The sequence below is a fragment of the Neopelma chrysocephalum genome, unplaced genomic scaffold, assembly GCF_003984885.1.
Source record: "Neopelma chrysocephalum unplaced genomic scaffold, ASM398488v2 Primary Assembly neopelma1_67, whole genome shotgun sequence".
Classification (NCBI taxonomy): Eukaryota; Metazoa; Chordata; class Aves; order Passeriformes; family Pipridae; genus Neopelma; species Neopelma chrysocephalum.
In genome coordinates this window covers 9293020-9319806 of record NW_020897726.1, presented here as the reverse complement: position 1 = coordinate 9319806, position 26787 = coordinate 9293020, and the positions used below count along the sequence as shown (strand labels likewise).

The window sequence follows — 26787 nt, the reverse complement described above, 5'->3', positions numbered from 1 at the left end:
CTCTTAAAGACTAAGAAAATTTTGCACAGAGAGGGGCAAAAATCATCAGAGGTGAGAAAATATTTTCATACCAGGAGGAATACAGAGTCTTGAGAAGCTGAAGCCTTTAAAACCAGAAATGGGCAAAGATTATAAGTAAAGCGCTGGTTTTCTTTCTCACAATACAAGAACTAGGGGTTCCCATGTGATTTTATTGGTTAATAAGTTTAGAGCAAAGAAAAAGAAGTACAATGCCTCATGAGGCTGTGGAATTCACTATCAAGTACCAAAGGTGTAAGCTGGTTAAAAAAAGTACTGAAAAGTTTATACCTGTGTATGTATCCTGCAGGCTTTTACAAAGGCTGGGTCAGACACAGCTGTTGAAATCTATCAACTCACCAGGGCAAGGCTGGCTCTCAATCTCCTCAACTCCTGGTTCTCTTCCTTATGCAACCACCACTGGAGGATGAGAGAAAGGTGGGCAAGATAAGGCTGCAGGCTGACCTGGGGAATGGCAGATCCTGTGGGGTATGGCCAGGTAGGTGCAGGTTACTTAGCACAGCTGAGGTAGATATCCAAATAATGAAATGCCAAGTGAAGCTTTATGAGTTGATATACAAATACAGTAAGTGTTCCTAAATGGTGGCTAGCTGTATCCCATGATTCAACCAGTTGCTCTAGCATATAATATAATGCAATGTGACTGAAACTGCAACTGGTAGCTCTGTAACATTAAGAGTAAAAATTACACTTTGTTTTAATTTCCATTTGAGTAAAATCTATGCTCAGCTGAATCAGAGCCATAAAGTCAAATTCTGATAAATGTCATTCTCAAGATTTACTGTTTCCTGTAAAAATAGTAAGTGCAAGAGATCTCCCTCCACACCCTTTTCTTTTTTCCATTTTAAGAAGAAACATCCAGAAGCTCCAATGTATCAGAGACAGCAGGGTACTGAGTATTTTCACAGCATGATTCTGAAACAGATGTCTGGCCAAAGCAAAATTCTAATCAGCTAAATCTGTATCTCACATAGGGAATAAACAGTTATCAACACACTAAAGTTTTGGTAGTTAGAAATGTTTTATAGAGCATGCCTGTTCCTTTAATTGCATCTGTATTTAAATCTGTGTTAGCATCATACATGTTTTCTTTCCTATCCACAAACCCTTTTTTCTATATCTGTTCTCTTCTGAAGTCTATAATCAAGATTCAACTGGACCTTAAAATGCAGAGTTGTGCTTTGGTAAAATAAAACACCAAAAGCATACCAGCTTTTCACGTTTTTCTTCATTTACCCCGCCAGAGAAAATCAAGTAAAAAAGTAATCAGCACTGTCACTTGAAGAAAAGGAAGAAGGAGAGAAGAAAGAAATAGAAATACTTAATATGGGCCTTAGCCAGGAGCATTTTATCCTTTATTCATCAGTGGTAAATGAGTCAGATATGAGTTGGCCAAGAAAAGAGCTCCTTTACCCAAAATCTGAGTTTAAAGTGAGTCATCTCACTCCAAACACCAATATATCCTCCAACAAAACTGGCAAGAGTTTCCCACAAAGAGACTCTAGCTGCTGCTCTCTTCATCTGGAGGCCTGACCATCTAGATCTGAAGTCAACAGGATCTTTACCATCAAATCAGTAAACAGGATTAGAGTTGCAGGCCAGAACTATCAGCCTGGCTGACCGTGGTGGGAATTAAGAGGAAGTAAATGGACTCCTGGTGTAATCAAGGAGCCCTTCAGGCCAACTTGTCAGCCACAGTGCTTTCTGCTCTCATCCCACCCTACCTGTCACAAACAACTTTCCCAAACAAACACTCAATGTAAAAGCTTGCAACGGGTCTTCAAAAGGTGACCCCCACAACAGTAGGGGGAAGGGCGCATCTAAGGTGGTCTTACCAAGAGGGCTTGAGACCCCACATGACTTCTCACATCCCTGCAGCCCTGTGTTTGCCATAGGAAGTGGATGGAGAAGAATTGCATACATAGTCCTTTATTACAACAAACATTAAAAAATGTGAAAAAGCAAGGTTGAACTCATCTCTACCTTACTGCAGTTTGTGTTGGTATGTGCCTATGAAATGCTTATATGAAATGAATGAAATCATACAGAACCAAAAAGTGTGCAATGTCACAGAATCAGTCCCTGGACATCCCATGATGGACTTTCATTCATTTTCAAAGTGCATCCAGGTCCTCTCAGGTCTCCCCACAGTTCAGACAACCCTCAGAATCAGACCCTTAGGGGGGCCATTTTTGATCCCATATTCTTCCTTATCTTCATCAGGAAGAAAACAAAGACAATGATGCCCAGAAGCCTCAGAAACCTAACTATCAATTTCGGTCCAAGGGGACAGCACTTTTGTTGTCCTGTCACTCTCTGATGGCAATCTGGCTTCATGTGACCTCTTTGTGGGTAACAAATGTGGAAGCAAACTTCAGAACACGTGTGCACGCAGGCTTTTTTTTGTGCTGCTGACAAATGTCTGCAGCACCACAGAAGATATTTCAAACGAAGCCATTTTTCCACAAAACAATTCATCACGATGGAATGGTCCCTATAAGAGTCCAGAACTGATGAAGTGTAATGAATCTGGCAGCCACATGAATTCCACTTGTGTACATTTCAGCGCATCTATTTTTTTCCATTTTTCTCAGCTCTGCCCTGAAATTCTGTTTTCAGAATGGGTGGAAACTGTCACAGGTTATCAGTTGGTAGGTAAAAAGTACAATAATTAAGTGCAGCATTAGCTAAAGGGTTATTTTGTTCAAATCACATAGGATCAGCAGTTGCTTTCAATAGCTGTAGTTTTAAGTGAGTGGAGGCACATAACAAACACAATTCTTGGTTATTCTCAGCAATGTAAAAACATACAGAATTAACCACACCCTTTTCCAAACAATTTAAAGCTTTGCTTTATTTGACTACATTAGTTCCAACACTTTAAGTAAAATTCTTTATATTTCAGAGCTATGCAACACAAATGTACCTTTCTGTCCCAAGGCAGCAGAAGTGTCTCATAACTGTTAGAAATTTATATGGAAACTCTTACATTATTCCTTAGCTGAGCACTGATTAGCACAGTCACAAATCTAAAATACATCTTGTGCTCATCATGGATTCCTCTCTAAGATTTTGTGAATTTGTTTGCAATAATACTAGCACAAGAATAGCTATAGAATATTAAAACTACAATTACAATTGGAAAGGTAATTATGAAAATACTGTGAACTTTACTAGCTAGCTCTTCTCCCTATGTCTCCCTTTGAGCTATGCCTCTCAACTAATTGACAGATGAGTGTTCCCACTGTTGTAAGAGATGTTCGCTCCCAAACACATCCATAGCTTTGAGCACTGCACTAGTCCCCTGGGTGCCTATCAGTTCAGTTCTGATTAAAAGATCCAACGTGGGAAGCAAGAACCGAAGCAAATAAGAAGAATTTATTTAAATAAGAAGCTGTCACAATGTAGGAGCCATGGACCCTTCTGGCTCCACTCCCACCACTGCTCTGCCTACCCACAGCTCCCTCCTTTCTCTCATCTTGCTACAGCTCTGCTCCATACCCCTCAGGGAGCCGATGAGTCTCCTTATAAGGCTTTTTTCATCTTTCCTCCTCCCTCCTGTTTTTTCTGTGTGATGGAAACTGAATGGTTCCACTACATTTTGGGTCTTTCTATACTGGTGAAGACCAGGAATGTTTGTCCTTAAAATGAAAAAATAGGAAATTCCAAGAACTTCTGCAGTGACTTTTCTGATTGTAGATGACACAGTATTCAGTGGCTATCCATTTTTCTTTTCATCTGTAATTGGCAAAAAACACAACAGCACTTACTGTACCATTTTCTCAATTTGGAAATTGAAAACAATCTTCATTAATGTAAAAAGCAGATGACAAGCCGGAAAAAACAGTGTTCTCATTCTTTGCCGGTCTACCTTCATCTTGGTACACAGAAAATGTTGGCCCTAATCCTTGTCAAGATTGGTTTAAGTTTTATACTGGCACTGTTCCACTGCTTCCAGGGAAGTAACTTTTAATGCCTGTCTAATATCATTTAATAATGATTTAAGTCCATTCTTATTAAATTCATCTGTGTTAAATGCCTTCCTAGAAAATTAAAACTAAAACAGATTTGAAAAGCTTCCAATGAGAAAAGAATATGGTTGATTACATTTGATCATGTCTATTTACCTCATATGGATATTGCACTTTTTATGTACCAGCGAGCATCAGACATGGGAAGAAAACAAGGTCCTTGTACTAATCATGAGCTTTAGTGAAGAAATAGACACACCAAAAAAAAAACCTTACCAAAACTGCTAGCACAGAATACCTCTGCTTCCAGAGGCCAAGTAAGAGCACTCAAATCCAGGTATGAAAAATTCCAGTATCTCAATCAGCAGATAATTTTGAAGCAAGCCTAGTCTATCTATTTCTTCATCTCACTTGGCTGGAGCAAAAGGCTTGTTCTCTCCAATGATTTCATACACTTACCTGCTGCCTTCCTGAGGGATACACTGCTCAACATCCACTGAAAGAGAGGCCATAGCAGATACTGTTTCTGTCTCCTCCCTCTCTTGTTGCTGAGACTCAGCCAGAGCACAATCCACTGGCACAGAGTATGGCTCCACTGACTTCCAGTACTTGCCTAAGAAAAACACACACAATAATTTATGGGAATTTTAGCTAGCATGGTGGTACAAGCACAGTAATCAGTTAGTTCAACACTGAGTGATTATAATTTAAAATCACTGTGGTGTAAGCAGTACAGTTGAAATTTCAGACTGCAGTGAAGACATATATTTCTGAACCTAGGAATGCCAAGTTGGAAAGTGCTTTCATTCCAAGGGCTGTGTCACACCCTTCCCCACAAGGTAATAAACTGAAGGAGTAACACACAGACTAATGAACACAGATTGTCAGGCAGGCTATTGCCTTTATCTACGCAAGGTGAAGAGAGTTCAGAGCAGGGCTAATAACTAGAAGCTCTGATAGGGCAGAAAGTTGATGCATATACAGCAAAATGTAGAAAAATGTACATTACTGTACAAAGTGCTCACACAGCACTGTCTTGAAAAGGAAAAAAGTCAGAAATGCCAGCTCGGACTGAAGTGGTGTTGCCAGAACAATCAGGTTTGTTAGTCCTGGATGTTCTTTCTCCTCCAACCTCAGGGCGTATACTAGAACAATAATTTATTTAAAACTTTCATATATGAACTGGCTGTTGCTGGAAAGCTGCCAGATATCACAAGGAATAGAGACTTCTGGTTCGCTGCGTAAAATTTGCCGTGTAAAAACACAGCGTTGGATTAAACACATGAATATTTTCAGCTTTCTGCCTGCAACAGAAGAAGGTCCTCAAGAGACACAAACAATAATGGCAGGTGACACATCCTCAACATATAAAATGGTCTGCTACTGCAGGGCTATTAAGAAATAGATTGATTATTGATAGCCGTATGAACAAGAGAGAATTTACATATATATTTCTTATAGTCCAGCAAAACACTGAGTGCTCTCTAATTGCCAGGTGGATGACACCTGGGAATTAGGAGCTTTGGGAAGTCTGGACCAGAGCTTACTCAGTGTTTAGCAAGAAGCTTTCAGCAGCTGCTGCAGAGGTTGGATCAGGGTACTTATCTGGGAATTAGACAGAGGGTTTCAACAGCTGTGAAAGAGTGGGGATCAAGTAGGGGACTTCTCCGAGGACTAAAAGGAGGATTTTGGCAGCTGGGCAGTGGGCCGAGCTGAGGTGCTTATCCAGAGGGTAGTTGGAGGCTTTGACAGCTGGGAGGCCAGGCCAGCAGTGGTGCTGCCTGTGCTGCACACAGGCTGCCGAAAACCACTTCTTTGGTAACACAGCTCTCAACACAGTTTCAGGCTTTTGGAAAGATGAACTTTTCCCTCCAGTGAGAAAGCAGCTGTCAATAAAGCCTGAAAATGTCTTTATTCAAAAACATCATTGCAAGATGAAAGCCCAAGTCAATCTTCAAGAACAACCAGTGAGCATGGCCAGAGTGTTTCTTTGAACTCTAATAGTGTGCACGTTTGAGTAGTTAGCAGAATCTTTAAATAACAGGGACCTTCTGGGGATAAAATGTAAAGTGTATTAAGTATCCTACAAAGTTGAGATTAAGTGTTAGGAGGTTGGCTTTGCTCCAAAAACATGAAAGACAGAGCTAAAAAGTTATGTGCATAACAGTAGGCTCAGTGATTGGAGCCTGGCAAATTTTATAAATACAAGACAAAAATATTCTCTATTATTACTGTGCTCAGAGACCATATTCTCTATTCATTAAAAAATACACTAAAAACAAACAAAAAAGTTATATGAGCATTCCACAATGTTCTCACAGATCATATGTGCAAAAGTCAGTCTTTGCAATATACACCCAATTCAAACCCTATAATTTATGAGCTAAATGTTCACAGAGTGGGTGGGGTTTTTGTTGCAGAAACAGATGTGCAAGAAAATCAAATCTGTTGGCATGGGAATAATACCCCCTCTTGCCTATAAAAGAAATGAACCCATGTTCACTGCTGGAGTTTTCAAGGGCTCTTATTCATAAAATAAAATATTAGTACCCAGCTACCACTGTGTTGCTCTCCTGCAGCAACAATAAAACAGCATCAGTGAGGACTGCTACATCACATTGGTTCATTCACACACAGGCTCACACACCAGCTGCCCCCTGAATCCTGACTTTCTTGTAACATTAAAACTCAGGGCCAATTCAAGCATATTAGTGGGCTCTCTATGCCCATTTAACTGCCCTTCACGCCCATGTGATTGGTGATTTTCCTTGTTTCCATGCATTGAGAATTATGAGAGGGGCTTCAGTGATAAAGAAAGAGAGTAAAGTCAGTCCAGGAGGCAGGTGGCAGCACCTATACTGCAGTGGAGGGTCCTGGAGAAAGGAAGTACGTGGCAGGGTGTTTGTGGTTTTGTGAGAGGAAATTTTAAAGCAGTCACAGTTAGGAATAGCATCCAGGTAGCTAGCAGGTACCTCATGCAAAGAGAGCTTTGTGATGCTTGTGAAAAAGCAACGAGAGGTTTTTCTTTAAAATCAGAAAACTCTACAAACACCTGGGGTAAGCAGAGCAGCTCTGCAAGCTACTTTTTATCTGGGACAACATTTATGTGTTGTACACAAAACCTACAGGCCTTGAATCCGTGTTCAGTTGAAAGATTTGGAGGCAAGGTGTTGTGGAATGGAGAGGCAATCACAGCATGCAGCTGCAAAGGAGCTTTGTTACAAGTTCTAGGTATGCTGTGGATTGACAATTAAATGAGCTCAAAAAGCATCTGCCTCAAATTGCTCACATCTCTGAAAATGCCATTTCTGCTGTTCTCTACTGGAATGTGAAATTCTACCGGTCCTGTTACATTCATTGAGAAGAACTTGGTGGAACTCAGGGGAAAGAATGAAGCATGCTGCTGGTTTCATTCATACAAAACATGAGCAATCACAGCTTGCAAGAAAAAAACAACGAAACCAAATCAGTCTTCTAGGTATGCTTTGGCTTTCAGCATGAAAATGTGCTTAAGTCTCCCTCAAAGATTTGTGGGAGCACTGATTATTACCAGGAAATAATAAAAGGGAATGTTTCTGTCACTGTTACAGGCATTTGTAATTGTCTTTCACAGATAGATTTGGACATGCCATACCATGGCTTGCTTGAAAAAAAAAGTGTTTGGGGGTAGTATGCAAGCTGGTGAACAGGATTGTTTAGAAATAGCATATTACATGGGTGTGGGAACTGCTACTTCCAAATGTATTAAATTTCCAAAGGATCTCTGGATCACTGTCACATACCAAACATTTATACAAATTCTATTTTAGTTAGAAAAAAGTTGTTTCTTATTTTCTAAGTATTGTAGCTTCAAGTTTTTGCAAAAAGCACAGAGGAGGGACTTATTTGCTCTAAAATATTGCTAACATTCATTATGAAAGTTGGATCACAGAAAAACAAATCCAATATACATGCAAACAAAGATCCAAACAAATCAGGTTTTCTCAGTATGTCTTGAGGTGCTATTTCACAGCCTAATGCTCTCCAGCCTGCATAACTCCCCATAATATTCCACACACACTTGCTTCTCTTAGTTAGATCTAAATATGAATAATCCATAAAGCCGCACTGAACTTCCTCAGTGCTCCTTTCTGTCATCCAAGCATATTCCTTTCTAATACTTGGTCTCTCCCCAGACAAAATGACGTATACATAACTTTTTAGGTAATATCTGCAAGAAAAGGCAGAATATTGAGTATGAATAGCTCCAAACCCCGAGCAGCATGACTTAGGTTTCCGAAGAACAGCCCACCGGACTGCAAGACTGTACTGGTTCAGCTCAAACCTAAGTGTGGCAAAATTAAGTCACTCTGCAGAGCTCTGGACTATGTTTTCAGACTTACACTATATATTTGTTCCTAATCCACTCCTTCTTTCTCAATTGCCATCATTTGTGTGTATTTCTAGTAAAGACACCATGCCTTTCTAGAGCCCTTTTTTTGTTTGTTTCTCAATTCACCCTTTTTTGGTTTCAGATCCATTTTTTGTTAAATACGTCTTATTTCAAACAGAATTGCATCTTTCCTCATGTGGCCTGTGTGCAGCATTCTGTCCTTACTATAATTTGAAAATCTTTTCTATCTTGCACAGTACATGAGTCTCCTTAACTTGCTGACTCCTTCCAGATCATTAACAGATTACTAACAGGGAATTTTAACTCATGAGATATCCTAGGACATACCACTCAGTAAAAAGGATTTACTGGAATGTATCATATAAAGCTGATTTAGTTAGAGCATTTGCATATATAGGTATCTACTGGATATGAAGGATGAATTATATGCCTACAATGAATTTTGTCACTTTACAATTCAAATCAGATTGAAAACCACTGCATGGTCAGTGGATAATGCATGGTGTCCCTTTTAAAAACTGCATTTATTTTATGTAGATGAATCCCAATTATTTGTGATTCATCTAACACAAAGAAAAATATTTGTTATCCATTTGTTATTGTTAAGGAGCCAGCAAACATTAGAAGTCAGGAAGTTCCCACTGCCTCGGTAAAATGGCAGAGAACAGAAGGTGAGAGAACTTAAGGAAGTGTGCTCAGTTGGATTAAAGCAACTGATGGCATAGAGAAAGTTTTTCAGTAAGCAAATGCCCTGAAGCATCTGGGTAGTAAAGGATTAGGGTCAGGGCACAAAAGTGAAGCTATAACGTACCCTCTGCACCAGAAACAGAATAATGTATTTTTCAGTATTGTTGCACGGATCAGAGCCCATGTTGAGTTTTTTAGCTTTATCTCAAGCTCCTATGCATCTCAAAGTGAATACCTTGTAAAGAGCAGCACAAACAGAATCTGAAGAAACTATTTGTTAGAACTCTAGTTTACCTGTCTGTTCCTGTCCCTCACTGACAAGCATCTATTTCATTCAAGCTGCACTGGAATGAAAAGATTTGGGAATATTCAGGAATTGTAAATCTCTAAATAATTTTAGTGTGTTAGTTTTTTAAGGCTAAATACATAGCAGAAATAAAGAGATGTCAAAGAAACAAAAATAAAAGCATAGCTATACATACATTAGACACAGCATGTCAGTTAATACATAAAACATTTGCCCACTTTTTTTCTCTGAAACAATAATGTCTATGACATTAATTAATAATCAAAAATTAATCCAAACCCACTAACCCACCAACTCAAACTGAGAAACATACTTTGAATTTCAGTGGTCTTTTTTAAAGAAGCTATTGCATTCATATTGGGGATTTGGTGAACAACATCTTCCGGGAGAGGCTCCAGCTGAAAGAATAGAATAGAATAATATAAATATTCAATAAGCCACAGAGACATAAAACAAACTGAAACAACCTAATCCTCAGGAAAAACTCAGCCCAAGAACTGGTTAACATTTTGCTGATATCAGTTCTAAATGTATAGCCATGATTTTGTTTTCTGTTTTCCAGCCATGTAATTGAATTCCAAGGGGCTTTTCTATTGGCTGCAAGACTAATCTACAGAGTCTCTGAAGCAGGTGCATGTCTGTGTATTATTCATTAAAAAAATGCTAGTTATTTGTGTAATTTTTGTAGGTTCCTCACAAACCAAATTCCACTGCGTCTGTATACGCAGCTGGGCACTCCAAACAAAACCTTGCTGAAGCCGCACTGGAACCAAAGTGTGCACTCTATTATCTTTATTTTTCTGGTGTTATTACATCTAACCATCTTACACATTTTAAGGTTTATAGGGTAAAACCATAAAAACAGCTGCTTTTACTAACTTTACATTAATTTCAAATAAATCAGTAGATAAAGGGTTATGCAGATCAACAGTAAGAGTTCTCTAAGTAGATTTTTTATAGAATCAGCTGCATTTTAATTAGCCAGTTTTAATTGTATATTCTTTGAGTAGGGCTGCATTAGCACAAAGTGTTCAGCTACTGCACAGTTATTTTTGTCTTGAAATGGACAGATATACCAAGCAAACTGTATTTTGACATTCACTCACATGAGATTTTTTTATCCACCTTCCACACATTTTCTCCTAGAAAAAGATTAAAAAATTCTTTGGGCTAAATGTTTCTTCTTTCACTCTAATAACTATATTCTCCTTGAACTATGCTTAGAGTCCAGCCACTTTTTCTGCTTCCCCACATAGGCTGCCATGGCTGGGTGTGCAGCCATGCTTCCTGAGGAGTAGCAACTGTGTCAAGGTGGACCAAAAAGAGCGTTATCAATACCAATCTCTCCTCTCTAAAGCTAAGAAAGTTCAACCACCGTTGACAGGAGACATCTGTACTGCAGACAAAACTCCTTTCTTAAGCATGCCTGGGTCTATTTTAAACTAGGTCAAGTTAAGCCCACCCAAGGAGCTTCCTCTGTGAAGTTAATAGTTCAGTAGCCATCATATATTGTCCTTCAGGTTGCTACTGCTGCATTGCTACTCACCAACAAGATAAAATCAACTTTGATCCAAGTAAACAAAGTGGAAAGTAACTGTAGTGTGGATACTCCCTTACTGGTGCTATTTTAAGCAAGCTCAGCTACAAATCCCAGAACTTCTGGGATCCTGCTGTTACAATCAGCAGTGAATGCCTGTCAGCAATAAAGACATTGCAAATATCACCAGTCTTTTGGAGTCTTGGTAACTAAAATGAACAGGGCTGTTCATGTCATTATTGCCTTAGAAGCCCATATGGCATTGCAGCTGGCAGATTTTCTTATGGCTAGAAACAATAGCACTATGTTTTGTTTTCAAATAGCATAAATTACTCCATTCTGCACAGTGAACAAGTGTGCAGAGAAGTGCTGGTTGGACCTGACTGGGTCCCAGCTCTACTTCGTTACCAAAGAGGCCAACTTGAAAAAGAATATTGTTGGTATCTAATATGCATTGTGGATTAGAACAAAGACAGCAATTACAATACAAATAATCATTACAGATACATTTGCAATACTTGAACCACATTTACTTTATGATCTTCATAGGTTACTCTATTTGATAACTCTTGCAGGTGCCCATGGGGAAACTCTGTATCTACAAAAATGCCCACCAACAGATCAGGCTTCATAGATTTTAAACCAATGGCCTATATCTTGAGTTATGCAGATAAACAGCATTTGCTTTATCACTAGTCATTTTCTGTTTAAAGTAATCTATCATTTGTCCAGGAAGAGTACAAAACTGAAGGTCTGATTGGTCGTGTTGGGTACAGGAACACATAAGGGGAAGCAAACAGTAGTTTAAGGTCCTGTTTTGACAATTTCCTAATTCCTAAGGCTTTGATGACCAATTCACTTCCCTGAAACAGAACAAAACAGCTCCAAGCTATAGCAGTAGGAATAATAGTAAAAGTTATGGAATTGCCAGACTGCAATATGTGATAGCTGTGTCTTGCTTTTCCCTTTCAATACCTCGAGATTCCTTATGCAGACCTTTTGTACTAAGTATTAAGCTGGGAACAACTGATGCAGAGACAGTTAGAGGAGATTTTCTGGTAAAAGGTGGATATTTTGTTGCCCTCTTTAGAGCAAACAAACAAAAAAAAGGTTTGATTTTTCTTAATCTATAAAACTCATCTCTTTATTTGTCAGTATAGAAATAATTTTTTTAACAAGTAAGCTGCATTTGAATATCTAGACATATCAAGTGAATATTTAGAAATGGCAGGTGGGTTTTTAGAAATCAGCATAAGCTGATGGATTCTTAAAGAAAGAGTAAAACATTCAACACTTCTTCCAATCATTACCCCATCTGTTAGCTCTACTAACAGATTTGCAGGTGATGTGAGTATAATGGTTATGCTTGATCATTTCCTCAACTCTTTTTTCCACAAAAATTTCATTTTGTATATCAAGCTCGGCTGAAGCAGATTTCTGAGCTATTCTGTCTCCTCACCCTTAAGGATAGCCTGACAGACCTTAGACCCTCTTTCATATCAGGGCAACTTTATCAGGCTCCACAAGAAAGTTCATTACATCATATACCCTGCTCAGCCCAAAATGCAGTACCGTTACAAAAACACTGCAGAAATAAAGACAGTGGGTTATGGCAGCTATTTCTATACACTTTGAAATGAGACTGTCTGCATTCAAAAGAATGATTTCTGTTGGCAGTTATCCACTGGTTGGATACAACTGTATAGACGTAGAGGTGTCCCTGGAAAATATCAGCAGTTAGACCCAACACTGAACAAAAGAAATCACTCTACATCTGGCATATATGGCAGCATCACCTTCCCTCCTACTCTTACTGCCATTCAGACCATGAAGTGTATTAAATCTGGAGGCCAATAGGAAGAAAGCTGAAAAGCGCACTGGAAATACACCATCACGAAAGAAATCTTTCAGAGAAGAACAGTTCAACTCTGCAGAAATAACCAAACCACTGTACAGGCAGTTTAGACCAGTCACAAAGGGTCACATTTCCAAAGCTTATACGTGGCTGAATTGGGCTTTTGTGCCCAAAGTAGCAGATGAAAGTAGAAACTGTGCCAACTAATCATTTTCAAAAGAGGAAAAACAATGTAAACAGGCAAAAATCACTTGGGCTGCCTAAATCTACCAGAGGCATATCAACAAGTGTTTGAAGAAGGAATTAATGATGGAAATTTTATGTGCCCAGAAAGGGATCTGAATTGATCCTGGGGAACGCAGAGAGAATTTGAAACTACAGCAGTCTGTACTGAGCTGAAAATTCTAGCAATATCCACACGGTCCTTAGCAATGTCATGTTTTAAAGCACCAAGATTAGCTTCAGTGAAGATTGTTGCAGCTAGAGATTACTGACAAATGAGGCAAGTGCAAGCATAAGGTAAGAAGTATGGAAAGTCCTGCAAGAAGCAGAGAAAGGGGAGAAGGCAGACAGGCTCCTCAGGGATGTCAGGGCTGCAGGGGGAAGCACTACAACCACCCTCTTCTGGTTACACTGTGTAAAAAGCATATCAGAATATCAGCACAAAGACTGAGCTTTGCTGCTCCTAAAGTTGGCTATGATTACAGAGGACTAATTTAAAAGATCTCACAGGTCCTCCATATTATGTGTTCTTGTATAAGCAATCTTCTCAAAGTTACTGCACTCTCTGATTACACATAAAACATTTCAGGCAGGTATTTTTGTGATCCACTGCTATAATGCAGTATATAAACAAAACACATTTCAGCAGGGAGTAAGTTCAAAAATACAACGGGTCATTAGTACCTATTGGTCCCTGAAAAACAAGTGATGCCTTGGCATTATGTAACTTTGGAATCAGAATATTCTGTTTCCTCAGCCAAACCACTCACTGACTAGCACTGCCCACCTTGGGAACTTTGATGTCACCATGTTGACCTCTGGCACATACATTGCTCCAGTTTCCTATCCCGTCTAGATCTTTCTTTCTAGACTCTGGGTTTGTGCGAGCAGCAGTTGACAGTTGCATCAGACTCAGTTTTAATTATTTTCTACTATTAGACTCAGATTAACAATGAGGATGTGAGATTGTGAGAAAGTTTATCATGCAATTTAAAATTGATCTCAGATCATATTCACTTCCGTGAATACTTCCATTTTGAAGAGAGGAATGCTTACCTGTTCTGGTAAATAACCCCTTTGAATGAAGACCAGGACCTCTTGGCAGAGCTCACTGCCTAGCTGGCAAGCAGCCCCAGATTCACACTGAATTCCACAAAGAAGAAAACGCTAACTTTTCATCAGCAGCAGGAAAGCTGCAGAGTACGAGCTTTCCCATTAAATTACCATCCCCTCCTAAATGCCAGCTCAACAGATTGCAAGAAAGAAGCACATACTTCACACTCTGCAAGAAAATTGTCCGGTGTAAGTTTTCAAGCACGCTTGGGAGCCAACCAATCAGAATGTTTTGTCAAATTGTGCTTCAGACTGAAATTCAAGCCAGAAGAATATTTACTAGAAGATGTTAAATTTAGTCACTTAAAAATGTTTTCACACTCAGGGCCAAATTCAGCGTTGGCCGCCACAGTCAATGAGAACAGACATGCATCCTCTCTGCGCCTTTGTTGCAGGGTCCCGCTGGGCAGAGCACACTGTGGACTGCACTTCTCTGCTTCCTCTGTGCAAAGAAGAGCATGACCCCGCCTGCGACTAATTATCACTTGTTATAGACCACAGCAAACTGCTGTACGACAGAGAGCTAAGAGACACTGCCCAAACCCAGAGACAGATCAGAGGGACCATGATGCTAGACTGACTTCTGTGTCCCATGGAATTATCACACCTGGCTACTTGAAAAGGGATGAGATGAAAGAAGAGCTAAATCCTTAGTTTTTGACACAAAGAGTTTTGTGTTTGAAGAAATCCTTCCTTACTCTTTCCGGCTGCAGAAAAGCCCCTACCTGAATGCAGTTATGTTGGAAATAAGATGCAGGATTTAGCATACTGATCTCAAGAAAAACTTGTGCCCAAGGACTTTTTAGATCCAAATAATGACTCTTCAAAAGTAATGTGGAGGAAAGAAAGTAGAACCTACCCTTGCATGTCTAGAGAAGCCTCACTCACCACCACCTGGCACCAAAAGTCATAGCAGAGGTCTTATAGCACTAAAGCTAGGATCAACAAAATAGTGTGGAACTTCCATACTCTGTGACAAAGATTTTGGGGGAAAATCTCAATATTCAACCTAATTTTCACAAACTTCTTGGAATAAAATGCAAATCTTAAAATTTGATGGTTTTCTTAATTGAAGTAATATGTATACCTATATACACTTTAAAATGAGTATTTAAAACTATATAACCAATCTCTGAAAAACTGTAGATAAATGAAATAATTAATTTTAAGCTTATATATTATAATCTCAGAAATGCTTATGTTTAAAAGCAATGTCTTTTTTGCAATTATCCGAATCTATCTTTTCCTTTGTTTTGACAGATGCTCTTTTAACGGACAAGTTCGCAAATCATGTTGAGAAAATTCAGGACTATTTTAAGGCAACTGATGCTCATCTTGCCTTTTCACCTTCCAGAAGGTTTTCCATGTTTACATTTTGGATTTCAAGGGAATCCAACTGCTTAATCTCTTCTCACCTCTTAGGAAGATTTCCTTCCAAGGAGATAACCTACAGTGCTCCTAATCAGCTCTGCAAATGGTCAAATGGGTTTTTCTTGAAGTGACATGGAAATTTCCTGCTTGTAGACAGAAGTATGGAGAGAAAACCCTAAGATATCAAAATATTTTAAAAGCAATTTTATATGTAAACTTTCTAGTTAATAATTTATCTTTATAAAATTTATCCTTAATTTTAATTCTATAATTTCCTTTTTAATTTGCTCATTATTTAGGGAGGGAATCACACAACCAAACTAGATAGAGCCATTTCAGGTACTATAGGGTGCCTTGCCTGCTTTCCAGCCGCTGATCAGAAAGGGTGTGGATCTCTTCTAAGTCCTACGTTAATTCTACCAGTCCTTTCATGCTCCAATTATTTAAAGAAGATTAATTTGATAGGGCATTCTTTTCATAGTGTCTTCACTCACATTTTTTAAGAGAAGATTGAGAAGTTGTCTTGCTAAAAAAATCACTTATTTATATAAGCCATATATAAATAAGAACAAAATTTATGTATTTTGGATGTCAAACTGTTTTCCTTCTTGGTGCTCAGAGAGAAATTAAGAAAGCATTTTGCACTTGCAAATTTGATATTACCTCTATATATCAGACCAGTGCTCCATGAAAGTTGGAAGTTGTGGCTGGCTTTACCATTTTTTTAAAAAATGTTATTCTACTGGTAATAGAACATATGACACAGTGAATTTTTGTATTGACAAGTCCTGGCCAAAACCAACAAAACAAAAGAAAAAGTTTTCAAAAAGCTCTGCAAAATGTTTATGAATTCTAATCCTCAGCACATGAATAAATACATCTGACAAACTGCAGGGTACCTCACAAAGCCTTTCCCAACCTTTCTAATTTGAGTTCAACTATATGTGTAGTGTTTAGAACTGAAGTTCATCTTGCCAATGTTTTTAAACTAGGGTTCCACTGTTTGTAAAAGTGGAAGGCAGATAATAACTTCTAATTATCCTATTAATCACCTGTAAAGAATTGCATTCAGGGAAGAATGCATCCACAAATTACAGTAATTGGTTGTTTAAAGAAAAAAAGTTTTTTTCTGTCCTGGGCAGAACATGCTTGGAATTTGCTCTGCAAGTTCATTAATAGTATGCTGAAATCAAGCAATGTATATGCTGTGGGCCACGTGGTGTATATTGCCATAAATCTATAGATGTCAGCAGATGTGCTGATTTCTAACTGCTAACTAGGTATCAGAATTCCTCATTAATGTCTGCTCCTCAGCAACACCTTTACTTATTCTTTTACGCCAATGACAGTTTCTTATGGTAGTCTTGGTAACAACATCCTCTCTGGAGTACTTTTCTCTCCTTAGCAGCCACAGCGTATTGTGTCTTTGAAATTATGCTGCACCAGACCATTTGATGCATGTCCCACAAGAAAATGCTGTAAGAGCACATCAGAATAATGCTTATTCCACGAGATGTCTCAAGTTATTATGGATCATGTTCTTTTACAAGTGAATGAAAAATGGCTGCATGGTTATTTCTGTCTTCATTCTCAGTTAGTGAATTTTTGTCTCTCCCGAAATTTACTTTGTTATATTTTGCAAACAGATAGACTTACAATTTATCTAATTTCCTGGTCTGTAATTACTCTAAAATGGAAGAAAATCTTTATTCCAGTACTCTTATCCAATTCCTTTTTCTCACAATCACTATTTTTTATTGGATAATGTCGGTGACAGCAGAAATAGTTGAGTGTGATATAGTGTTAAAACAAAATAAGGCAGTTTTCACAAATGGGTAGCACCACCAAATGGTCATAACTAGATAGAGGGACCCAGGCACCTACACACAGGAGGACACATCACATCATCAGTATCGTACCATTCGCATTAGCCCCACAAGGGTGCAAATTTCAAGGAATGAGTTTAGAAGGGCTATGAAAAGCCACTGATGTCATAAGTTACTCTCCTAGGGAAGATGACAATGGAAATATCAATAAGAGTGCCCTGGAATGGCAGCTGACCAGGAAGACAATACTGCATTAACTAAGATTGTCAAATGCCTCAAGCTGGGTTGCATAATCCATATTTCAGCATCTAAATAAAAGGACTAATATTGAGCTGAGCAGCTTTTTCAGTAGCACATAGCACTTTCCTTGTGGAGCTTGTCAAAGGTGACAGTAGATAAAACCCGACGAAAGCTTTTTTCCTCCTTTTTTTTTTTTGGTGTCTACATTTCTGAGACTATCTTTGGAAAAGCTAACACTTTAGTCATTGCACGTATAATGTAAAAAATAATAAAATATTATTAATATTGTTATTAATATTACAATATTAAAATATTGTTATTGATGTGTCATAAATATGAAAAGCAAAGGTTGAAAAGAACACTAAGAAAATCTTTCTATTCAACACCCATCAGAAGACATACTATTTCACCTTATTCACATAGGTATGAAGTTTTGAACTTGAAGGGAACTGGCAGACTAGGTTGCAATTTGGCACTAATACATTTCATTGGATGGATTATATAGCTATTAACACTTCCCCAGAGGGGAAAAAAAAAGTAACACACTATACTTTATAATAAGATCTTGCAAAATTCACAATTTATGGTAAAGGCTTTTGTCCCTTCATAAATTATTTTGGCTGCACCTTCAGCAAGTTTGTTTTTGTTCTCACCATATCTATAGGAGAAAAGCTATTTTCTAGTGGAAAGCAGAAAAAAATTCACTAATACGAACGCTTATCTTGCATTTGTGTACATAAATGGCACATACTCATGTTTACTTAGTCTTATAGTCTCCTCTCAGAAGTTGTTAAATAACATATACAGTGCTTGAAAAATCTTGGAAACTTCATTTAAATTAGACAGATCAACCTGAATCTTCACTTTTAAGTTATTATTTTTTTTTTAATCTTGGACACATTTTTATTAATGTTTCAGAAGTTAGGTGTCAAAATACTGCAAAAAATGTGCCTTTGCAATATCCAATTCCTAAGATTACCAGATACTTTGCAAAAGGCTTTTTTTTTCCACAATAGATAGCTGAAAGGTCCATTCCTAATAGATAATATGCACACCAATGACTAACAATGATGTCAAGTCTTGTATTCAGCACATCACTAAAAGCATTTTGGAGGTATTAAATATTACTCAGAACTGGGAATAATTTAGGCATATACTAAAGTATTTGTATAACAATCTAATTTAGAGGTATTTATCCAAACCAGCTCATTTGAGGTCTGCTCATTTCTTAGACATGTTCAAATTCCATGGTTTTTATACCAAATGAAAAAAAGACTGACACCATTGTTACTAAAAGAATATCAAAGCAGCTTCAGAAAACTTGGATCATTCTCTCCACCTAGTATGATTTATGTTTTACCTCATTTCCTAAAAGGGCGTTTATACAGGCTTCAGATGCATCACAGATGGCAGTAAGGTCATGTCCTCCCTCCAGTGCCAGCACAACACGGCCATCCGCTAACTTCAGCAATTGCTTGGTTAGGTGACCAAAACCTAGTATTCAAATACAGTAGTGCAAATAATTAAAGTAGAACAGATATTACACGTATATTTCACATCTGGTGCATGAGAACATAGAAGGCTCTCAAATATTGTACAGGGAGCATACGATTTACTTGGTCCAGTATCCTGTTTCTGACCATGGCCCACACCAGATGGTTTGGAGGCAAATGTGCGATAATGTCGCTCATGCTGATTCCTCATTGCTGCAGATTAGTTGAAACATGCGGTTGTCTCTTCTTACCTTCGTTAACCTTTATCACCCTGGATTCTCTTGCTATTTGCATATGTGTGATATATACCCATGTCATTTAGAGAGATCTGATATAACTCTGGTCACTTATCATCGATAGGACAAATTATATTTGTAGTTCAACTATAGTGCTATAATTAAAAATAATTAAATGAGATGATGAAGTATTTTTTTTATTTACAAATTGCTTCTTCCTTTGTATTTGGGGTTTCAGAATAATATAAAATCATGGACTGAAAGACAGTGGAAACATATGTTACCTTTTAGCTCCATCTTGAAGTGTTTTTGGAAGCAGCACTAACAACTAGATCACTTATTTTGATTCGAGGTTTTGGTGTAAGCTGAAACTGTCCAGAACTTTGTAGCTATCTCTACCAGTATTCCTCATTCCTGACCAACAGTGTTCTAAGAAACTCTGCACCATAGCCAAAAATGATAGTACTTCATTTTCTGTGGTGATCTATAACTACACAAACACTACCACAATGTTTTCATCTGTGATTCAAGTAAAATTAATTTATTACATTTTTAATGACAAGAAAAATTGCATGAAATATGTCAATTTGGAGTGAAGATTTTTTAAAGAATTTTTGTGGTAGTTTCCTAGGACAACTATTGTTTTTGTTTAATCTCTTTCAAGAAAGTAATGATAAATAAAGCTTTGAAGCTATTGACGTTAAACATCACGTCTTGTTCTTAACTTTTCCACTTAGTCTGTACTAGTTGCTCTACTGATGGTCATCCCCACTCATTCCAGTGCATTTCATACCCTTATATAAAGCACTTAGAAGGTAGCTGCTAAAGCCTGGGCTTCTATAAAGAAGGAAAATCCACATCATTTTACTACGTTCCAGTGAAGAAGGCCATTGAAAATTAAAAACTTTAAAAATTACAAGCATATTTTCCAGCAAATTTTCCAAGACACAGATTTAAGGTTTGATCTGACAAACAAGCAATCTCATGTTTAATTTAGTTTACATTTTAGGACTTTGTTAAGCATATGTCCAACTGTTTTTAGAATAGGGACTTTAGTGATACCAGATTTGGATTATCTGTGCAGACAAAAAAACCCAAACCAACACAACCTCCTCTACTTGCCACTTCATCTATAGATGATCACAGAACACTTGAGGTGAAATATTGTTTCCTTGAGCCACTGCACAATCTTCTATACCCTGTAAGTACTGCAGTCTTGATTCTAGCAAAGTAACTACACTGTGGTTTAAAGTACATAAAGGGTTGAAAAACAAATAAAACCTTAAACTCTCATTTAAACTCAACCTTTCCTCATGAAACAAAAAAAAAAAAAACCAACCAAAACCAAAAAAACACCCACCCAATCCTCTCTACAAAAACCCAAATTTAGACAGGATAATAAAAGTGAAGGAAGGAGTGGAATGAGGATAACCTTTGATCTTTAGCCAACTTTTAGTTTCTTTTACCTATAGGATTTATTTCTGTCTGCATGTTACACATGAGATCTGTGGGTTCATAAGAAGAGAGTGCCAAGAGTGCAAAGCGAGTCGTAGATACAGCATTTAAAGGAAATGAAGAAGAATGAACAGGCACAGGCTTCCCACATCTGTAACTCACTCTTTGGGTCTGTGAGGAATCCAACACCACTTTTAAGACAACATTATCCTTTGTGTTATAGAGATTCTATGAAGGGAAAGCTCTATCATGTTTCCTCTGCACATTTTGAAATTTTTTATGATGGTAAATATTGCTACCACCACATTGTAATCTTCTGAGGTATGTGTGGCAATAAATGTAAAGACTCTTGCTATGCCTTTTTCTCCTTTTAGACAACCACACATAACGTAACTCATAGACATTGTTACAATATTAGCTTATCTACTTGGTTTCCTAATGTTTTTCCTAGTATCAATGCTATAATAATCATCCCTGACTGAATCAGGATGCAATGAGCCATACAGAAAACATCTTTCCTAATAGAGATCACGGTAACAAGAAAAATGTTTCCAAGACAAATTAAGATGATGGGGCCTTTCTTCAGTGTATTTACCCAGAGAAAGTAAAGGTGACTTGCTAGAAAGTGAGGAAATAACTTTAGCCAACGGTACCAACATTGCAGGTGACTGAATGAGTTATGGAAATTCTTAATAGAGAAACTTGGATCTTGTGTCACTGCAGCAACCTATGAAAGAGAATAAGTTTCTCAAGGAAATCCCCTGGAGTGTAGAAGTAAGAAAATGGAAAGAAAGGAATCTCAGTCAAATAATAGTTTTAAGATGGGCTGTAGTTCATGCCAAATAATTAAGGAAAACAAGAAGAAAATAGTAACAAGCACCATTAAAAGAATCCATTATCTCCCCTGATATAAGGAGATCAAGCACTGGCCAACTATAAGGTGAGAAAGGAGTCAGACAAGCATTTTGAGTCCTGGATCTTTCAACTCACATGAATTTCTAGAAATCAGCAGCAGTTCTTGGCACTTCTACTGTGCCTGCTGAAATCTTCTTGTAAATGTGCTCAGTGACTTTGTACTTCAGAGAAGTAGCAGCATTTTTTAAAATTAGGCTCATGCAGTGTGACAGGAAATTGTGAGAATGGTTTTATGCCAACTATTATTTTCATAATTTCTGTAATTTAAAAGTACCTGTTTCCTTCACAGATCCCATATTTAGATATTCAGGGTATAACTTTGCAAAAGCACTTAACATTCATTTGCCATGATCTTATTAAATATTATGATTAACCTTTGATTTCCACAAGAAACAGCATTAAAACACTACTAAGTAATTCTGAAATTCCCACTCACCAACTGTTTTATATATTTTGGACAAAAAACCTGTGGGTGCACAATTGTACATTCAAGCAAAGACTAGATTAAAACTGTAACCATTTCAAATATGTTATGCACCAGAGACATAAATAACAGTATATGACCTCTTATTTGCCCTCTATAAACTTTCAAAACAAAAGTAACATGCAATTTTTAATTATACCCTTTCTCCTCTTCCAGTGCTATTATTGGAGGAGATACAACATTCAGACTTATATAAGAAAATATTCTATTGCAGAAAGGCAGGAAGAGAGAAAATGAATATTGCATTATACTACTGAGCAAGCTGTCAGGCTGTTACTGAAGGACACAGTGTGCTAATCACTTGAATTACCATCTAAGCAAGTCATTCATCTTTTAGTGGACTGATGCCCCAGTAAGGACTCTGGGGTTTTTTGTTGTTTATAACAGACAAGGTCCCCTCACACTCGTAGTTCTGCCAAGCAGCAAGGAATGGCAAGGGTGAGGCTTCTGCCTCATTTGACCAAAGTCACTGGAGCAACTGTACTCTACCTGTTCTTACTGAAAACCAAGAAAAAAATGTTTAACCCTATAAAAAGATAATCCAGAGTTATTCCAGTTTTCATTTGTTGTTTTTGAGGTACCTGAAATGGAAAGGGGGAAACAGAAGGCAGGTAAAACACCTCTTATCTGGGTCAGTTCCTCTCCAACAGACTCATTACACAACCGTGTGTTGTGTTACGTCTAGATGAAGTGAAGCTAACAAGCCAGAGTTTGTATGTACAGCCTCCCATTTTGTAAAAGAAACATTTGAGAATGAAGACAACTTGTGAATGTTATTCTTTTCACATCCTTTCCTCAGCAGCCAGGGAAAGGAACCATATGGATGGGGTGCACTCCCAGCCAGCACCGCAGCACTGTTTGCATAAACAGTCATATATGCAACTCAATTTGCTCGCCAGCAAATGTGCAAACACCCAGTTAGTGGGGACTAAACCTGCCTCAGCAGAAAAGAGACTCCTTCCCTCTCCAGCACTGTGCATAAGGAGAGCAGATGTCTCCTGCATAGTCATTCTTTGGTTGATGGCAGGCTGAACAAAGCCGTGGTGCTGGCCCTTGCTCATTGGAGGCGGCTGGTGAAGGAACGGGGACACATCAACAATCGAAAGGTTGGCGAAGCTTTAGAGCTATGGGGAAAGCCTCAGCTTTCTCAGCCTCAAGAGCAGGGCCCCAACAGCTCTTTTGGCTTCAGTGTCTTAAAAGCTACAACCCAACCCTAAATTACAGGCAGAGTTCTGGTGAGCTCCTCTGGATACTTGGAGCAGCCTGGAGAGGAATACATGCAAAACACAAAAACTCCACAGTCTCTGTCCTGGACCTCCAAGCATGTATTTAACTATTATTTACCATTTAATCATGTCATTACTCGCTAATTTATTTGAGAATGTGTTTTCCTCTCATTAAAACTGTTGCAATGATCTCTGCCAAAATTCTACCCACCAGTGTTCTGTGCTCCTTCCCTGTGGTTCCTTCATGACTATTTGATTAATTTTCATTGATATTCTTCCAACAATAGCATCTAAAATTAACTGGGTCAGTTTTTACATAACTTCCTGACTCACCAGGGTACGTGTCCTAAATAAATATGTCCATACAGGAGTCAAATGACCCTTCCAGCACTAGCAGGAGCTGGGACATTTTGCAAAGCTTGTGTTCTATGATAAGAGAAAACATTTTATTCTCATCTCTTAATTGAGGATCTTTTATTCAGTCAAAATTTCATTTGGATTAAGTCAGAGGTTTGACTCAGTTGGCTGGACGTGGCCTTGAGTGAGGGGGAAAGGGAGATTTTAATGCCAAATACATTCTTATGAAAAACATTTTCCAAATGGCTGAAATTACAAATGTTAGTGTTGAGGTACCTGAATTTAAATGGTACGTTTGGCCTCCAGGCATTAGCTGCTGATTTCTTGCTTTTAATACCGGAGAAGGAAGCTCAGTAACACTTCAAATTACGTGTCTCAAGCAGGCGTTTAATTTAGATTAAATTAGACAGTAATTGTATGTTAAATAAATACCAATGGTCTCAGGAACACATTTTTTGTGGATTAACAATTTATGTAATAGATGTTTTTATTGCATGCTTGCTAGGTCTACAGCACTATGTTTTTCATAATTAGCTGCTCTTTAGCTGCTACTCTGAACATAACTTATTAAATCTCTATTAAGTACATATTCAAGGATACATAGGATACCTCTTTGAAAGCCAAAAAATGCAAACCTGACTCACTACAGTAAAAGGCCACCTTGATAATGCTCAATAAGATGGTTTGTGTATCTTCAACTCTCTTGAGATATAGACGTATCCAAGTGTGTCATATAGTCTACTGCATTTGCTTAGTCCTTTAGGAAGGAGGAATTTGTACACCTTCACCACATAATGGCAGCACTGACCACTGGACAAAATGTTCCTCAAAGAAAATACGTGGAGGAAGAAGACTCCTCCAAACTTTTCTCCAAATTAATTCATGCTAAAAATAAAAGGAAGTGATTTCTTTTGTAACCTGCATTATCAGGCACTAGGGATTGTGCATTCTCCAAGGAAAGGTCATAGTAATGTACAAAATAATGATGAAGTTTTTAGGGCTGTTACAGTGCTGTCATGTGGATTCAGAGGGAAAATATTCAACCACAGATTTCAGCTGCCAGAGTCAAAGGAGGAACCTTCAGATATTCCCAAAATGGCTGGATGATTTTAGCCCTATTCTTACTACCTCTTTTCTCTGTCTCTTCCTTTTTTTTCTGTTTCCTCACATTCCCTTCATCTCTACTCAATGTCATAGCTGGCCTAAGTAATAATTTCTCCACTGTCCTGCTATCCCCGCCCTTTTTTTATTTTTGCTTTCTATTTAGTAAATCCTTTACTAAGTAAAGCCAACCAGAATGCAAGATGATCCGTCCAACAGAGTTCTTCACTGTTTTTTTCAAGAACATGTAGCCATTCTGCATCAGAAAGCAGAAGCCAAGAGACAAACTGTAGAACTTCAAATAACAAAGTGGCATTTCAGAATCTCGGATTCAGATCTCTCTGGAAAAAGCTGTTGCTTCATCTGTGAGGTGAGAGGATTCTCCATGGAGTTAGGGGAGTTTTTTCCTGGAGATTAACAACTCTCTAAAGGGATTCTATGGAGATGGACTAATCAGAGTAATAATTATCTATGACATCTGTCCTACGTACTGTGAAATCTGCCAAGGTGATAATGCATACAAAAGTTGTCATGATAACTTCTTCCAAATCTGATCAAGTTGCCTGATTTAAACTGATATACAATATATGCATTTGATGTTACAAGTTACAGATGATTATATCTCCAAATCTGAGTCTAAACTCAGTACGGGGTTGCCTAAAAACCAAGATATCTGATAAAAAAAATCAATTTAAAGTATGAGGAATCTGTGTCTAATCCACACTGGAATAAAAATCAGATACTACTATTGACTATCCAAATAAATCAGTAAGCTTGATTAAGTTTGGAGAAGTTTATTATAATATAACTGCCTATAAAACCAACTTGACACATTTTTAAAATATGTAGGGTGAAGTTTCTGAATATAGATGAAATGTGGGTACTGAGTTATGACTGAAAACAATCTGATGGGAAGATCTAGTCTTATTTCTTTTTCTAACTGATGAAAAGCCAAGTCAGTTAATTTTGAATTGACACAGGAGACTTAACACAAAGGATCTGGTTTAAAGCCCATCACTCAGAAGCTCAGAATTGACTGCCATTTTCTGAAGATGGTCTACAAATTCTGCCAAGATAAGCAACACGGACTAAGCAAGCTTTCCAACTTATACAGTTTCTCAGAGTCTACAAATTAGGGCTCTCACTTTATTTGCAGTCATTTATTGACCTTGCCACATCAACATATCGGATTAAATTAAGAGCTAGTTCCTTAGCCAGTGTTAATCAGCATTTACCATTATCTAAAAACACAGCCTCCAGATGTGGATCATTCATCATTTCAAGACTAGCGACATAGATACAATAAGCATACCAGGGATAGGTTCTTTAGGTGGATAGCTTGATGTAAACACTCTATTTCCTGACTAATTTGGCATCAAGTCTCCTGGTGAACTCAGTATTAGTATCAGAGGCCTAGTGCCCCTCAGGATTTGGATCACATTGTTTAATAAACATCATTTTATAAAATCAGAAGGGAATAAGGCAGTGCATTTCTAAGGGATTACTGTACATCTCAAACAGTTATTCACTTTCCCTCTGGCCTTGTGCCCGTTAACCCCACCTGACATATGCTATAATCACCCAGAAATGCACTGCCTGTCACCACTTATTGAAAAGGTAATGTGTAAAATTCACTAAAGGAAATGGTATTGAAACTAGTTTTGGGGTCTGACTCCTTATAGTCTTCTGATTAATTGCAATTCCCAAGTAAAATACATTGAGCAACTTTCTATTATGCTGTTCTATTACAAAAACATGTAAGAATTAAGGATGTGATTTCAACCCATACAACAGTCCCTTTGTACCTCTTCGTACTATTAAAAGGACACACAGATGCCTTGAAACGGTTGGTAAACCCCCACTGAGTAAAAGGAACTGTAGCTACCATTTGAATGACATAGGTGGCTCTATCCAGCCTTCTCCACAAATAGAGAAGTTATGTCAGAACCTTGTCATTCA

General features: G+C 37.9%; 1 protein-coding gene across 13 annotated transcripts in view; it reads right to left on the bottom strand.

The window, feature by feature from the left end:
- Positions 1-26787, bottom strand: part of HDAC9 (histone deacetylase 9) — a 462804-nt gene that overhangs the window by 11138 nt on the left and 424879 nt on the right. For all 13 annotated transcript variants that reach the window (XM_027684600.1, XM_027684601.1, XM_027684607.1 and 10 more), the window contains 3 exons: positions 18922-19055; positions 9711-9795; positions 4470-4623 (listed from right to left, as the gene is read on the bottom strand). In XM_027684600.1, the coding sequence (XP_027540401.1) occupies positions 4470-4623; positions 9711-9795; positions 18922-19055 (373 nt within the window). The remainder of the gene's footprint in view (positions 1-4469; positions 4624-9710; positions 9796-18921; positions 19056-26787) is intronic.